We start from the raw sequence: 15366 nt of genomic DNA on the forward strand, positions 1-15366 counted from the left end.
GTCATTTTGTCCATTTATCCAGAATCATTTCAGATGACTTAGTTTTTAATAAGGAGTGTGTGGTCTTGGTAGAGATGTTTGCAGAAAGGGGATTTCCCCTAAAATTTGTCAGTGAGATTAGGCAAGAAGTTTTGGTTAACTGTGCTTGTAGGTTCAGTCCCATTTTAAGTCAGCCTGAACAAGCAGTGGCTATATCTAGAGAGACTGACTTGGCAACAAGTTTAGCTTTTGAAGTACCATCCTTTAACTTATGAAGTTAGAAAAATTATTAATAAATTTTGGTTAGTGTTCCAGTCTGACAGAGAACTGTTGCATCACTTGGGAGAAGAGCCGAGGGTCATGTTCAAAAGAGGTAGAAATCCTAAGAATTTGTTTGAATACAGACGAACTGTGAACACAAAACAGGGAAAAAGGGAATGTGGAAATGTGGCTGCTGTAGTCAATGTAAGTTTATTTTAGTAGCTTGTTAGGTTACTTTGAGCCCATTTGAAATCAGTGTGAAATTGGCAGATGGGTGCAATTGTGAATCCACTAGAGTGGTATATATATATATATATATATATATATATATATATATATATATATATATATGTATATATTTATTTAACATTTGTTGACCGGGAAAGTCCGACTAGGTTCCACAGATCCTGTTTTCAGCGGAGGCCCGGGGAGAAATGCTCCAGAATATATATAATTTGCCAAAGCTATTTATAGCTTTGAACTACTGATTTGCTAGTAGAGTCACAGTGTTGTGGCTTTTCAGCTAGTTCTATGTAGAGGAGATCATGGAAGAATCAGCTGAGATTCTTGGTGAGCAGAGTAGATCATTAATGGCTGGCCAGTACAATGGTCAATCAGTCTGCTTAGGTTGCTGAAGTACCTGTATCCGGGTGAGCCAAGCAGTAATTGTATTATCCCTGTTCCAGTTTGGTGGTAGTAATTAAGTGGTTTTATTCTGACTTCCCCATTTAGGTGTTAAGGCACTTTTATTCAGAAAGGAGAAAGGAAAACAAATCTAGTGTGGTTGGACTTCATGAGCATAAATATGTCCTCAATAGAAGGGTTCTCAGCAGGGAGCTACAAAGAGTGAAAAAATCAGTATTCCTGTCTTGTTCTGGTAGAGGGACATTTGTCTCTATCAAATCAAGCAATACCTGATAAGTCATTGAGTGAAGGCCTCTGTTGACCATAACTTGAAGAGTAAGCCTCTCAGCTGTCCTGTACATGTGGTGATTGAGGTTGTATAAATCACATAGATGAACACATGTTCACTTATAATACTGGAGCAGGAGAGGTCTGCTCAAGGTATCACACAAACATCAAACAAAGCTAATTTATAGTTCTTGCCTATACTTGCACAGCCATCCTCCACCACAGTAAGACAGAATCCATTGGAGAGACACAAGGGCTAATGGCTTAACCCCATGTTTGGAATTTTTGTAATGACTGGCTGCTATTAAATGGTCTTTAGCTCTGAGAGAAGCAGAGGGCTTTATCTGCAAGGCCCATATTCAGGTATATAACCATGCACTTGGGACTTGAAGCTCTGCTACAGCCTGCCGTTGCACTTTAGGAGTTGTAATGCTGGTACATTGGGTCTCACTTTCAAGAGCACTTGTCAAGACCACTTTTCTAATCAACCTTACAGCCTTAAGTAGCGGATGTAAAGATGATAAACCTTCACTCAGCAAGCAAAAAAATTGGAGACCACCATGACCACAGTGCTTGGGTGCAGAGCCATAGCTGAGTTTAGGCCTGGATTCTGATTTCCTAATTTTGCCTTTTTCTACTGTGACCTGGGATTGTGTGATGAACCTTCAGGCTGGTCCCTGCACTAGGTTACATCCATTTCTGCTACAATTTAATCATTAACACAGGTCTTATACTTCTTTCTTTGTTACTGCCGTATGAAACTGGCAATGTTAGCAGCTTTGACATTGTGATCAAATAAGCCCCAGAAAGAACAAGTAACTACTTTGAAAGCCTTCACTGATGGTGTTTTGACTTCAGGCACTTTTATATGATATATTGTTTCCTAGACATCAAACATGCAAACTTTCCAACAAAAGTACATCAGGAGGAGCTCCAAACAACATATATATATATATATATATATATATATATATATATATATATATATATATATATATATATATTTAATCTTTCTTGATCAGATTTGTCCACTAGACTAGTGGTCCCTTTTCAGGAGAGATCCAAAGTGTTATCTCTTCTACAAGGGGAAGTTTGGCCAGAGGTGTCATGGGATCTTTCACATCCCCCGAGCTACAACCAGCTCAAGCAGATAGGACCTTGGTGTAGCATCTTATCCAAATGATGACATTCAGTCACTTGGAGTGGGAATGGAAACCACAGCCTTCTGGTCTCCCAGCACCAAAGGTGAGTGTGCTGCTTCTTGTGCCACTGATGCTGCATATGCAGTTAGGGAAAAATTCTGAGAACATGTACACACTATAACCAAAGCATACTGATGCAACTGTGGGCTAAAGGGTCATCCATATCCTATACATGAGAGCTTGAGATTTAAAGAAATAGCTTCATGACATGGCACAATAATGATATGCCTAAGTGGATATCCTGTTACAAATGCCCCACTGAAATATTATATACTGTTTGGTGTTTGAAGGTGATGAATTTTCACTGATTTTTAAATGAGGTAATTGATTTTTATTGTTTTATATTCATCAAGTACTGTCACAAAAAGTCAGTACTTGATGTAATGCCCTTTCCTGCTGTAGAAAATTAAAATCATAGTACTCTTCCCAGCCACCCTTTCTTGGACGGTAAAATCCTTTGCTTCATTTTCCTGTTGCATATGTCTTTTTTTGGTTATTGGGCATCATATGAAAGTAGCTCTTGTCTAACAGTACTTCCCTGTAGAACTTATCAGGCAAAGCCCAAGTGATCAAACAAAGAACGGTAGATAAATCCAGCATTACACACATCCAGGAGTGGGTTGTTGCTATTATACAGTAACATTAATTAAGAAAGAAATTGCTTACTTTTCTTTAATAATGTCTTTGTATAACGGTGCTGTATTGTTCCTCTATGTTGTTTCCCCATTCCACTGCTTTTTCTGATGTAGTGTGCATGCGTATGGGACTTGCTTTTCCATGCTTGCACAGTACATCATTGCTGTTCAACAGAAACAATGAAGAAAAAGAATCTCCGTTGCTAGTTGCTTTTTTGGTATGACGCAAAAAATGTGGGCATTCTTCGAAAATCCGGACAGTTTAGAGGTATGACAGTCTGCTGAGACAGTGCAGAAATACAAGGAAAATCAGGCACATTTCTGTTTCTTTAGCTTTGCAGAATGTACTTGATTTTTCTTATATTTAGCATGCACTCCATTGCGTTTACCAATAAAATAGTCTGGATGCTCAGTGGTACTTCAGCAGCAGAATCTTTTTCTATTGGTATATGCTCGGATTACAACAGGCACACTGGTTGGGATGAACTATCAGCGTGCACATTTTTTAATACTAAAAGTCATTGTATAATAAAATATTTGGAATGCAGAGAATAATTTTGCTGTTAAAGCATCATGTTTCTGTGTTTTATACTTACTGTGGTCCTCTTGGACTGACACACAATACACATGCATGCACAGACACACACACACACACACACACACACACACACACACACACACACACACACACACACACACACACACACACACACACACACACACACACACAAACATAGAGTCCTTTTGTATTTCTAATATTTCAGACCATTTAAATTTTCAGTAATATCTTTCACGTAAGTATATGCTTTAACATGTATTTACAGATAGACCCTGGGCTTTGTATGTAGAATTATTTCTGCACATCTTGCTTAAGTGTCACTTCTTTCTTGTCATTGTTTGCTTATGTTGTTCTAGTGTCCAGTGTGAATTATTTGTGCTAAGTTAGCCACTGCTGGCCAAGGTATAATTCAACAAGATTTATCAGCAGCTTATGGCATACTGAGGAGGGATAAACCCCTGACTATGCCCATGGTGACTTAGGTTCAATTATCAGTTTGGGTTTTTGACAGTGCAGGCAAGACGTATGGGTGTGCCTATCCTTGGGGGGGGGGCTATTGGGTAGAGACCTGGTGGAACCCTGACAGAGGCTGCAGCTGAAAGCAAGAGTGATTGCCAGGCTGGGCTTGCGGGCGGTGTGAGAGACAAACTGCTCTAAGGGTCCTGGTCAAGGTGCATCTGTGTGCCACTCCTCATTGTTCCCCCAGCGTAACAGCATGATGTCAGCACACTGGGTATGGTGACTGGGCTATGGACTATTAACTGGCTACATCATGCAAACAAATGCTCCTGGAGTCATGTTTCATGTCTCCTTATGAGATCTGTTGTTCCCAGGGTTTTACGGATATGTACTATAAGGCTGACTCCAAGAAGTTGAAGGAACAATCCAGCATTGGGTTTACACTGTGGATAGCCTTTCAGGAAAAATTAAGGGGGGTCTGGGAATTGTTCAGACATAATAACTGGTGGAGAGCAGTCACAGGGCAAAGGAATACTGAGGAGGAGTGGGAGGAAGATTCATTAACAGAGAATTAACTATTTAAATAAGTCTGACTAAGAAAGAGTAATATGGTTTTGTGGTAACCATAATTCCTGTACAACAGCAAAGTGAAATTATTTAAACCTACACAGACATAGATACTTAAGGTAAGGTCACAAGAAGCTGATTTAACATACCGATGCTTCAGTTCACTCACCTCACAATATTTCACTTAAATGTGAAGAAGGCCTATATACTGCACCCTATATGAACTACCCTCACATGCAAAATTGCTGCATAACTTTGTGCTGCTGAGTGCTTAATGTAACAACATTTGTAATTTTGGTTTTACAAAACAAACCATTATTATGGCAGTTTTAAATGAACAGATTTTTTTTTTTAGACCAGAAACCAGGCTTTGGTCTCCACAAGTGGAAGAAGATGGCAAAGCACATCCTTTTAAAATTAATTTAGAAGCAGAGGCACAGGTAAGTGTCAATGACCATCTAGGGGTAGAGAGTATTCACAGACGTGTATATTTTCAAACCATGGATGATCTTACCTAATGTAGTGTACGTCTGTAGTACTCCTATATGAGAGCTGTTTTACTGAAATATTAATTACATGCACTAGCATGAGCTGAATTTGCTGACAATACTTACTTATGTATTACAAGGGTGCACTGGGCATAATTTCTAACTGCATAAGCCTTTAAATTAAGTCTGATTGTTTTAGTTAGATTTAAAACAGAATGAAGGAAGTCATTGCATTCCTAAGTTTTACAGACTGATAGTCATTCACCCCTACAGCTGTATTAAACAGAGGACATTTCTTTGAATTGTGCACAGTAAGGCCCATGGTGGAAACATGCATGTCTTATAGTGGCATATGTTATTTGTAACAGATTCGGTATGAGTCCTCCTAACTCATTAAAATTGGAGTCAGTGAGATGAGTATAGTATAGTATAGCCAGGGAATTGTTATGGCTAGGATTGTATAGGCCATAGGGCCGATAGCCTAGTATCAAACTATGAACCTATAAAAAAGTGGTATTACTTTAAGGTAACTTGACCCAATAACCCCCCCCCCATGTGGGGAGCTCCCCGCTTCACACCTAAACTTATAAATTATCTGAAGGTCCCACAGTAGTGCAAGAAAAGGGCTGAAGCTTGACTACATGAGTCATAACAAAATCATCTTATGGTGAGCTGAATGGTTCCCTTTCTAAATAGAAAAGCAGTACATATGGCACTTGTATTGTATGACATCTACTTAAGGCAGTTATTTGTTAGCATCACTGGAAGCAGAACACAAATAATGATAACACAAAAGCATTCAGAGTACTTTTCCTGGTAGTAAATTACAGTAGGACATTTCTAGAAACATGCTAAATGCAGATGTTTCACAGCTAGGTGAAGCTGACTTAAGACACACACAGGCAGTGAAAGTTGCCTTTCAGACTCTTTCATTTTTTGGTAATTTGAAAGACTAATTGGGTACCATTCATCAATAAGGACAATTATGAGTCTTGTCCTGCTGACAGTTACAGTGTTTGCTGAAAAGTACATACAAAACATTGTCTGGGGAATAGTATTCCAAGGTGCTATATCCTGAGAAAGTAAGCTTTATTTTTTTTCACAAAATTGAGTGAGCAAACAGGATTTAATGAATTCTAGTTCATTTAATTGCACAAACATGAAGTATTCATTCTTAGCTCCTATTATAGTTGTGTGCCATGCCATGTAATAATTTACTTGTTACCTGTGGGTAAAATAGACCCCTTTGCATATTTGAAGAGTAAGATCTACAAAAAGATATTATTTTCTTTGTAACTGGAAGGCAGTTCATTGGTTTACTGAAGTCCACTAGATGGAAACATATTTCCTAATTGTAAAGCTGGAATTCATAGACAAAGGTATATGAGTGCAATTGCACAAGAAATGGCCATGTTAGGTTAGTTGTGATTCATGGTGCTGAAATGCACTGCTGTGCGGAAGTCAAAAGAGTACCGCAGAAAATATGTACAAATGACAGCATAATGGCATGCAGATTAAGGTGGGTATGGGAAATAAGACCATAATGATATACAAATGTATACAAAATGAACATTGTCACAATTCATAGTCGTAAGGAGAGAGACTGCACAGTAAAATGCACCAGACTGTAAAAGGGCAAAGCATCCTGAAAATGTCAGAGCTGCAGATAGCAAACATGCTCAGAATCACAGCAGCAGTTGTACAACTGCACTTCATAACAGTGCTGCCACTTCCTACCTGAGGAGGTATCCATTGCCAACAAAAATGTTACTGGCAGCAGCTGACACTCCAAACTTTACTAACCAGAAGATCATCAGTCAGTTCCACAGAGACTGGAACACTATGGAATCTACTCATGTGGAATCTACAAGAATATGTGGCCGTCCTCGCAGTATGATGGTTAAGGCATGCATAGCACTTTCCATCCATGCTACAGTGACTATTCAGAGACCAAGAGGGAACACATTATGTATGTGCTTCTAGAATACTGTACAAATTCCTCAAAATAATGTCTGTACTTATGGATGAGCATATCTGAGAAATCCATCACTGTGGATGGCTCTTATTGTTTACCTCGCTGAGGTGCTTTATGGCATAGACTTTGAGTCTCCCATGGCAGGGATGGTGTGCAACTAAGGAACCATGTCCTGGATAGACACTGCTGGCGATTTGTCTTGCCAGTGGAGCTGGGTGTCATTATCACCCATGACAACAGGTGGCATTGTGTCATACACTGCCTGACACGCTAATAGATTAGTGGTATAGAATGCAGAAAATATTTTACATAAACTAGAAGGTGAAAGAGGGATGGATCTTTATTTTATTACAGATGTTTGTGTGACAGATATAGAACAAGGGGGCATGGTAATTAGCAAAATGTTAATTTTGGCCAAGAAATGCAAATGCAATAGAAAAATAATACTGCTTTCAGAAATGTTGTTTGTCTCTATTGCTGGAACAATGTTGAAGAAGTTAAAAGACTAATTTATGGCTTGAGGCAAGGCACAAAAGGCAGGCCTTAGTTTGCAAGGAGCTGGGTAGATATATTAGAGGTGGATAGAAGATAGAATACCCGTGGATTCAACTGGAACAGGCAATGGAATCCATTGCAGTGAAATGATTCATAATTATTCCAATAAAACATGCTCCTTTAACATCAAAACAGGATCCTTTGTATGCAGTTATCTATCTGAAACAGCATTTTCTTACAGGAAAACCACCTTGTTAACTGCAAAGAGAGGGAAAAGATGATCTACATTTTGATATATTTAGTTCTGGAGAACACTTGTATTCTGTGATCCATTTTATGCAGAATTTGTTGATTAAATCCTTAATGTAGGGATAGAAGGAAGGAAATGGAATCTTTTGATGCAGGGTAATATTGGATGTTACCTTAATCTTTAGGAAAGGATTGAAGTAATGAAACAGTAGTTCAGAAGTACATCTTCCTTGCTGATGTAAAAAGGAGGGTTTATAAGTGAATAACTTCAATAATGCAGTATAAGCTGGTTAGAATGAGATTTTGCTGTGGTTTACAGAGCAAAATTTAAATTCAAAGGGGTTACAAAGACTCTTTTTAGATGAATACACTGTAAAACCCTCTTAAGAAATTATTTAAAGGTAGATCAAGTCAGTGATGGATATCTTTAAAAGGAAGTTTAAAAAGGTATTCTGTGATCTGTGGTAGATGATCTTTAAGTGGTGGATATTTGATTTGCACCAGCAAAATAATCTCTATTTTCACAACATTTTCTTGAAGAAGGTTCCTTGTTTCATGAAGTAAATGTAAAACACTGGTCAAAAATTAAGCTTTTCTTGGGAATCAAAAACTTCAGAATTCCCCCAGCTCCATAGTGCAGAGAAATGCAGCCTTGAATGTGACCCAGATGACCTGAGATTGATTAGCAGCTTGATCGTTGTAGAAGCCAGGGAAGGTGAAAAGGAGCAGCATTTTGATGGTTTGCCCACTCCAAAAAGGAGGGATTTGTTATCTGTCTGTGATTTAGCAATCCACCAATGATGGGGGCATGCTGCTATCACAAGACAAATTTTGCTAAAAATTCAGCATTAGAAGGTACAGCTGGAGATGACTGACTTTAGTCACGATGATGCACATGATGTTAATGGCTTCTCCCACTTAGAGCATTACAGAACATTTCTAACTTACAAGGCAGCATATATGATGCTGCTAGAGGCTCTTTTCTGTGCTTTGCCATATCCTTCCCAACCCACCCACAACCAAGGCAGCCCCAACCAGTGGGGAGAGGCATAGCTCAGAGGACACTGAAGCTAGGACAGTAACAGAAAACAGCAAATGGTCAGATGGAAGATATGCAATGGGGAACAAAAAAAAAAGAGAATCATGAATATTTTGTATTGTGATGTTCTATATGGAGCTTTTCTCCCTGGCCTTCGCTGAAAATGGGCAGTTTTTGACCAGTCGGACTTCCCTGGTAAACAAATGTAAAATAAATAAATCTTGTGAGCTGTTACAGTTCTAATTCCAGATGCAGAATCCTTCCCAGGCTTTGAAAGTAAAGTTACTTTCTGATAAAAAATGAAGTAGTAAGAAACTGACTCTTTGAAAAAGAGGCAGGTTTTTTTTGGCTATTTCTGTTTTTTGCTGAACTTTTTTAAATCAAGTGGGAATGAATGTATAAAGCAAACTTTTTTCCCCCAAATTCATGACAGGGTATTGGGGAAGATTCTATAACTGTGAAAATGAGCACTTCCTGGAGGGATAAACAGATCCATATGACTATACCTGTAACAAAATAAATAAGGCTTTCTGCCATACTATTATCTCTGGCTGGAGGATGATGTATATATTTATATATAAACTGGAGATGACTGGACAATTCCAGTTTCCAAACTTTATGGGGAAATTGCAAAGGTGGTGTGACATTTTTGCTGATTTGCTTGTGTGTAACTGTTAAAGACTGTCAATTCATTAATGATGACTTGACTGTCATGTCATTAATGATGACTTGAATCACTTTAGAGGGTAGGCTGCTTTTAAATGGTTAGAGTAGTAGCACTGGTACCAGTATTTCTAAGATGGTGTCCATCTCCCCATGCACAGTAGTCCAAGTTCCCTGGGCTACCCAGAGTTGGTAGCATATGTCAGCAGTTAAGATACTGATTGAAACTTCTTCATTTTCCTCATTTTCAGTACTGGATATCATGAGGAAGCTGGCTTTCATATAGCCCAGCAGTACCACAAATGCTACAGCTAACATTTTTAGCAATTTTAGTTGAGAAAAGTAGTAACTGAGCAACCCAAACACACTTCTTAGCTGCAGTATAGAATAATTTGAATTTTATACAGACAAGTTAAGAAATATCTTCTACTCTAGGAAAACGTAGTAAGTGAACCATAAATGTCACATCTTAGAATTAGTATAATATCTATGTAAACCACTTAATTGAAGGAAATGTGAGTTCAGTAAGGATTTTGAGGACATAAATTTAGAATTTAAAAGTCTGTATTTAGAGATGTACATAAGATAAAGTGCTCCATCTTTTGCTGTATTTAAATCAGTAAAATCTGCCTCAGAAAATGGGAACTGAGCTATCATACACACTTTGCAGCTTTGGTAGAAAATGGTTTAAAAAGCTGTAAACTGCATCTCTTTATGAAGTACCACTCTCCTAACAATTCTCAAGTTGTTTAGTCAAAAAAGTTGATGTTTGATCCAAAATTATATTCAATTAATTTTAAAAACCTTGCGAGGTAAACTTTGTGAGAATGCTTTCCTCAAAGAATTGCTAGGAAGATTTAAAACTCATCACTGCAAGGCCAGAAATGTCTATTAGCTGATGTGGTTTCATTCTTTGTCATTCTTAATTTATATAATCTAGCCAAGGAATGCAGGATTTGACGTATTATTGTCGCTGAAACAGCTCAGACTAAAACATAAAAAGGGGGTTTCTATATTTTTTATTTTCCAAATGTTTTGAGTTTCTGTGATGGGAATAGACCTCATCCCTAAGTTAAGGTATGATTAGAGTTCATGAAATTAGTATTGCTTCAGTCTTTGATATTTATTTATTTTTATTTTATATTTATTTATTTATTTTTATTTTATTTTACATGTGTTTACCGAGGAGGTCAGACTGGACAGAGCTGCTTGTTTCCAGCGGAGGCCTGGGGTGAAAAGCTCCAGAACACTTGCTAACATGAGCATTGTGGTTTAGACATACAGTTATAAAATGTAGCAGATAATAACATATGATTGCATAAAATATTTACATAAGCATAGTGGTTTAGACGTACAATTAAAAGTATAGCAGGTAGTAACATGTGATTGTTGTTCATACAGTATGTTTAGTAGAGATAATCTTGATGTTGTAGTGAAGATAAGACAAGAAATGACAAGCTAAAAAATACAAGCCAGATAATCTTGAAGATGTAATAAAGATAAGAGAAGAAAGGAAAAACTAAAAATACTAGCCAGTTTGTCAACGGAGGAGAATATAGACAAGTTAATATGAGGTTCATTGACATTTCAACGGAAAGGTTTTCAACTTAATCTAGGGAAGAGTTAGTGGTTATAGATGGGACAGTAGGGAGTAGGAGGTGGTGAGTTAGTAAGTAATGTGTGACAATATATAGTGCATCTCTGGGAGTTTTAAAGAAGAGGTTGGGTAGTGGGCAGGGGAAAGGTGTTAGAATATGTCAGCCAGGTGCTAGGCAGTTGCATGTCCAGGAGTTGTTTAGATGGGAAATAAGCTGTTTTTTGAACATGGTTTTGTTAGGTTGTACCCTCATTTGTAGTGGTAGGGAAGTCCAAGTCTTGGCAATGTTGCTAGAATACAGGGAGTCACCAGCGCTGTAATGGCTTTTGGAGATTGAGATTAATGCCTTGTTGTGGATCTAAGTTCTCGGTTATTGGAGTAGAGGGTGATCAGGTCTTGTAAGGCTGGAGTTTTTTCAGGTTGGTACAGTATTTGGTGAGCTAGAAGAAGTTGGTTTAGAGCTAAGGTGTTTGGGAGTTCCAGCCAGGAAAGCTGTTTTAGGGCTTGACAGTGGTGGGTGTGCTAGGAGGAGTTTGTGGCGAATTTTGCTATTTTGTTGTAGCATATTGATATCTTGTTTAAACCACTCTTGTTTAGATTAATTAGGACAGGAGAAGCATACAGTAAGGTAGAGAGAAGATGGGTATGAGTTAGGGTAACTTTACTGTTGCTGGTTAGGAAGTTTTTATATCTGAAAAGAGTACCTAGTTTTTGTTGACTTTGGTTATTGTATGAGCTATGTGTTTGTTAAATTTCATATTATTGTCAATAATGACCACTAGTAATTTATTTTTTCTGTGACGGGGGAGATAGGGGTATTACCTGATGCAGAAATAGAGAACGGGGGAGTAGGTACTGCTGCTTTGGAAGGATGGAAGAGCATAAGTCGGGTCATTTTAGAATTTAGTACTAGCTGGGAGTTTATTAGCCAGGTTTCGATGTAAAGGCTTCTTGGGTCTTGATGTGAAGTTGTTGGAGGCTGGGGACAGAGCAGATTAAGGTGGAGTCTTCAGCATATTGATCCAGGTTTGCTAGAGGGGTAGCTTTGTGAAGATTATTTGTAAATATAGTGAAAAGTAGGGGTCCTAGGATTGATCCTTGGGGTACTCCTAGTTTTACAGGAAGTAGGGGAGAAAGGAAGTTTTTCCACTGAACAGTTTGTTGGCATTGGAAGAGGTAGTCTTGAAACCATAGTAGAGTGGGGCAGTTAGTTTTAATTCTGAGAGTGATGTTAGAAGTTTGGTATGGGAGATTGTATCAAACGCCTTTGATAAGTCAAGGAAAACTAAAGACACTAGTTGGCCATTGTTACGTTGCATATTTACTAGGTTACTAAAATGGATGAGTGCAGTGGTAGTGCTATGGTTGGGGTGGAATCCGTGTTGAGTTTTGGCAAGAAGATTGTTGGAGAGGAGATGTGTGTGGATACATTTTTCCAGTATTTTAGCCAGTGGGGAAAGTATAGCTATAGGGCTGTAGTTTATTAAGTCAGTGGAGGTGTCCCCTTTGTGTATTGGTATAATGTAGGAGATTTTCCAGAGAAGCGACACCTTTTGTTCTGAGACTGATCTGTTAATGATTATAGAGACTGGGTAGGAAATGTCTTTGGCGGCTATTTGTAGGAATTTGGCGGGTAGTTTGTCTGCCACTAGAATGGTGGGTTTAAGTCTAGTTACGTGTCTATAGATGGTGCAAGTTGGTACAGGTTGAAGAGTTAAGGAGTTGGCATTATTTGATGGGTTATATAGTACAGTGGGGGTTGAGGAAGGTGGGTCTATTGGCAGTTTTGGATAGAGTTGGTAAAGAACTCATTGAATTGGGTTGCTGTGTTTATAGAGGTGGTGTCTATGTTTGGATGAGGAGTTGGTGATTTACCTCATTGGAGAATACTGTTTATAGTGGCCCAGAACTTTTGAGGGTTGGTATTGTGCTTAGTTTGAATTTCACTGTAGTATTTTTGTTTGTCTAGTCTGATTTGTTTTTTACAGTTTTTCTCAGTTCTAAGAATGTTTGCCTATTAAGAGTAGTTTTGTTTGTACGCCAGGTGTCCCATGCTTTGTCCTTTTGTTTCATAAGTTGTCTAGTGCTCTTGGTAAGCCATGGGGCATAGATGGTCTTAGTGCGGATCTGTCTTGGTGGGACAAGTTGGTTGAGAACACCTAAGAAGATAGTGTTGAAATACTCAACTGCTTCATCTAAAGGAAGTGTTAAAAGGGGGACCAGTTAGAGTGTTTAAGGGCTGTATTAAGGTCATCAGCCATGAAGTTTTTACTGCATCTGATACATTTAAGAGAGCTAGTTCTAGTGAGTTTAGTTTGGTCTCTGAGGAAGAAGGTTGGGAGGTGGTCGCTTAGAGTGTCGGGTAGTGTACCGAAAGTATGAGTGGAAGATGGGCGATTGGTGAGAATCCAGTCTAGTATTGATTCTTTTTTTGAAGTTTTGTCTACCCTAGTAGGGGTTTGTATAAGCTGTCAGAAGCCATAAAGGTTAATATGATTAGAGGGTGGGGTGAGTTAAGTGAGGTCCAATCGATATTGAAGTCGCCTAGTACAATGGTTTTGTGGGGGAGGGTTGCTGATGCCTAGTGGAGAAGAGATTCTAGGGTTTTGATGTTATCTCCTGGAAGGATATATGATCCTGAGATATTTAGCTGTTTTTGTGTATTTAGCTTACCTTAGCAAGTAAGATCTCTGCATTATTAAATGTAGGTATTTCTATGTTAAATAGTTCAACACTGATGTTGTTCTGATATAGGAGAGCAACTCCCCCTCCTCTTTTAGCTGTATAGTCTTTTCGTAGTATGCTATAACCAGGTGGAAGTATTTCTTCATTTTTAATGTGTGGTTTGAGTCATGTTGGCCAAGAGTGCTCTTCTCAGCACCTGCAATGTACCCAAAATTGCCTCATATTGGTAGCATATGATTGATAGCCTATGCAGAGGTCCTCAATAAAAGCTTACCTAAACAGCATAGACCTCCAAAATTCACTCACAAACAGTCCAGACATAACACCAAACACATTACACACAGCAGACAACACACCTGTGTCTCAGAAACACAGCCCATAAGGCAAAACAATAAACCACCACAGCCCACAAGACATAGCAATAAAGAAAACATACTAGTCATTGGTGACTCAATTGTGAGATACATCGATGTCCCTGTCACCAGGCTCGACAAGTAGAAGGTTGTAGTCAGTTGTCTGTCTGGTGCCAGAATTCGCCACATCACGCACGGACTTAAGTCTCTCCACAAGTGCAAGTACAACTCTGTCATTGTCCATCTTGGTGTAAATGACTCGAGACATAACTCCCAGGACTATATGAAGAGATATGTGATTGAGCTCTCAGAATATGTGTCCCAGGCAGGTATGACCCTAGGTCTAAGCAGCATCGAAAAGCTAACACAACTTGGCGTAAATCCCTATCTTATTAGGTGGGTGGCCAGCTGGCTAACCGACGGGACCCTCAAAGTCAAAATGGGTGCCTCCACCTCTGATAGCAGACCTGTCACTAGTGTAGTTCCCCAGGGATCTGTCCTGGGAACCCTACTGTTTGGCATCTACTTCTCAGAAGTCCAGGCAAAACAAAAGGCCTGTGGATGACCAAGTTTGCAGATGACTGTAAGTTGGGTACTGTCATTGACTCCCCAAATCATGTTAACATACTGCAAGAGGGTCTCACAGCAGCTAATGACTGGTGCCAAAGTCATGGCCTGAAGCTAAATGCAAAAAAAATTATTATTTATTTTATTTTATTTGTTTTACATTTGTTTACCGAGAAAGTCCGACTGGATATATGTCCATTTTCAGCAGAGGCCTGGGGAGAAAAGCTCCAGAAAACAGAGTACAAATACATTAGTAATACTAGAGACATTTAGAGATAAGTATAATATGCAGTCTTCAGTAGGGTTACAAACATAGATAAAACATAGTAGACAACATCAAAATCATACAGCTTCAATTTCAGAGAGTAATACATGCAGTTATGGGCTAAGTCCTTTCAAGAATTCATACACTTATTAGAGTATTTGACTGAAATGCTTAGGGAGAGTTTGCAGGAACAGTGGGTGGTGGTTAGTTGGGGTTTAAGCAGGCACACTGCCAATGCTGCTGGAATTGTAGTTTGATGCTTTTTTTTTAACTGGGTTAAGGAGGATTGGTGAGTAAGTTCGGCAGGTAGCATATTCCAAGTTTTGCCTACTGAGTTGGTGAATAGAGAGTCCCCAGCCACATTTATGCTCTTAGCTGTTTATATCAGCAGATGTTAAGTTGTCCATCTCGCCTTC

At 38.8% G+C, this 15366-nt stretch overlaps 1 protein-coding gene across 3 annotated transcripts in view; it reads left to right on the top strand.

Annotated features, from left to right (window-relative positions):
* Positions 1 to 15366, top strand: part of PDLIM3 (PDZ and LIM domain 3) — a 716648-nt gene that overhangs the window by 296839 nt on the left and 404443 nt on the right. For all 3 annotated transcript variants that reach the window (XM_044069031.1, XM_044069033.1, XM_044069032.1), the window contains exon 3: positions 4930 to 5014. In XM_044069031.1, coding sequence (XP_043924966.1) covers positions 4930 to 5014 — 85 coding nt within the window. The remainder of the gene's footprint in view (positions 1 to 4929; positions 5015 to 15366) is intronic.

Source organism: Protopterus annectens, chromosome 4.part0, assembly GCF_019279795.1.
Source record: "Protopterus annectens isolate FY-2018-M chromosome 4.part0, PAN1.0, whole genome shotgun sequence".
Lineage (NCBI taxonomy): Eukaryota > Metazoa > Chordata > Ceratodontiformes > Protopteridae > Protopterus > Protopterus annectens.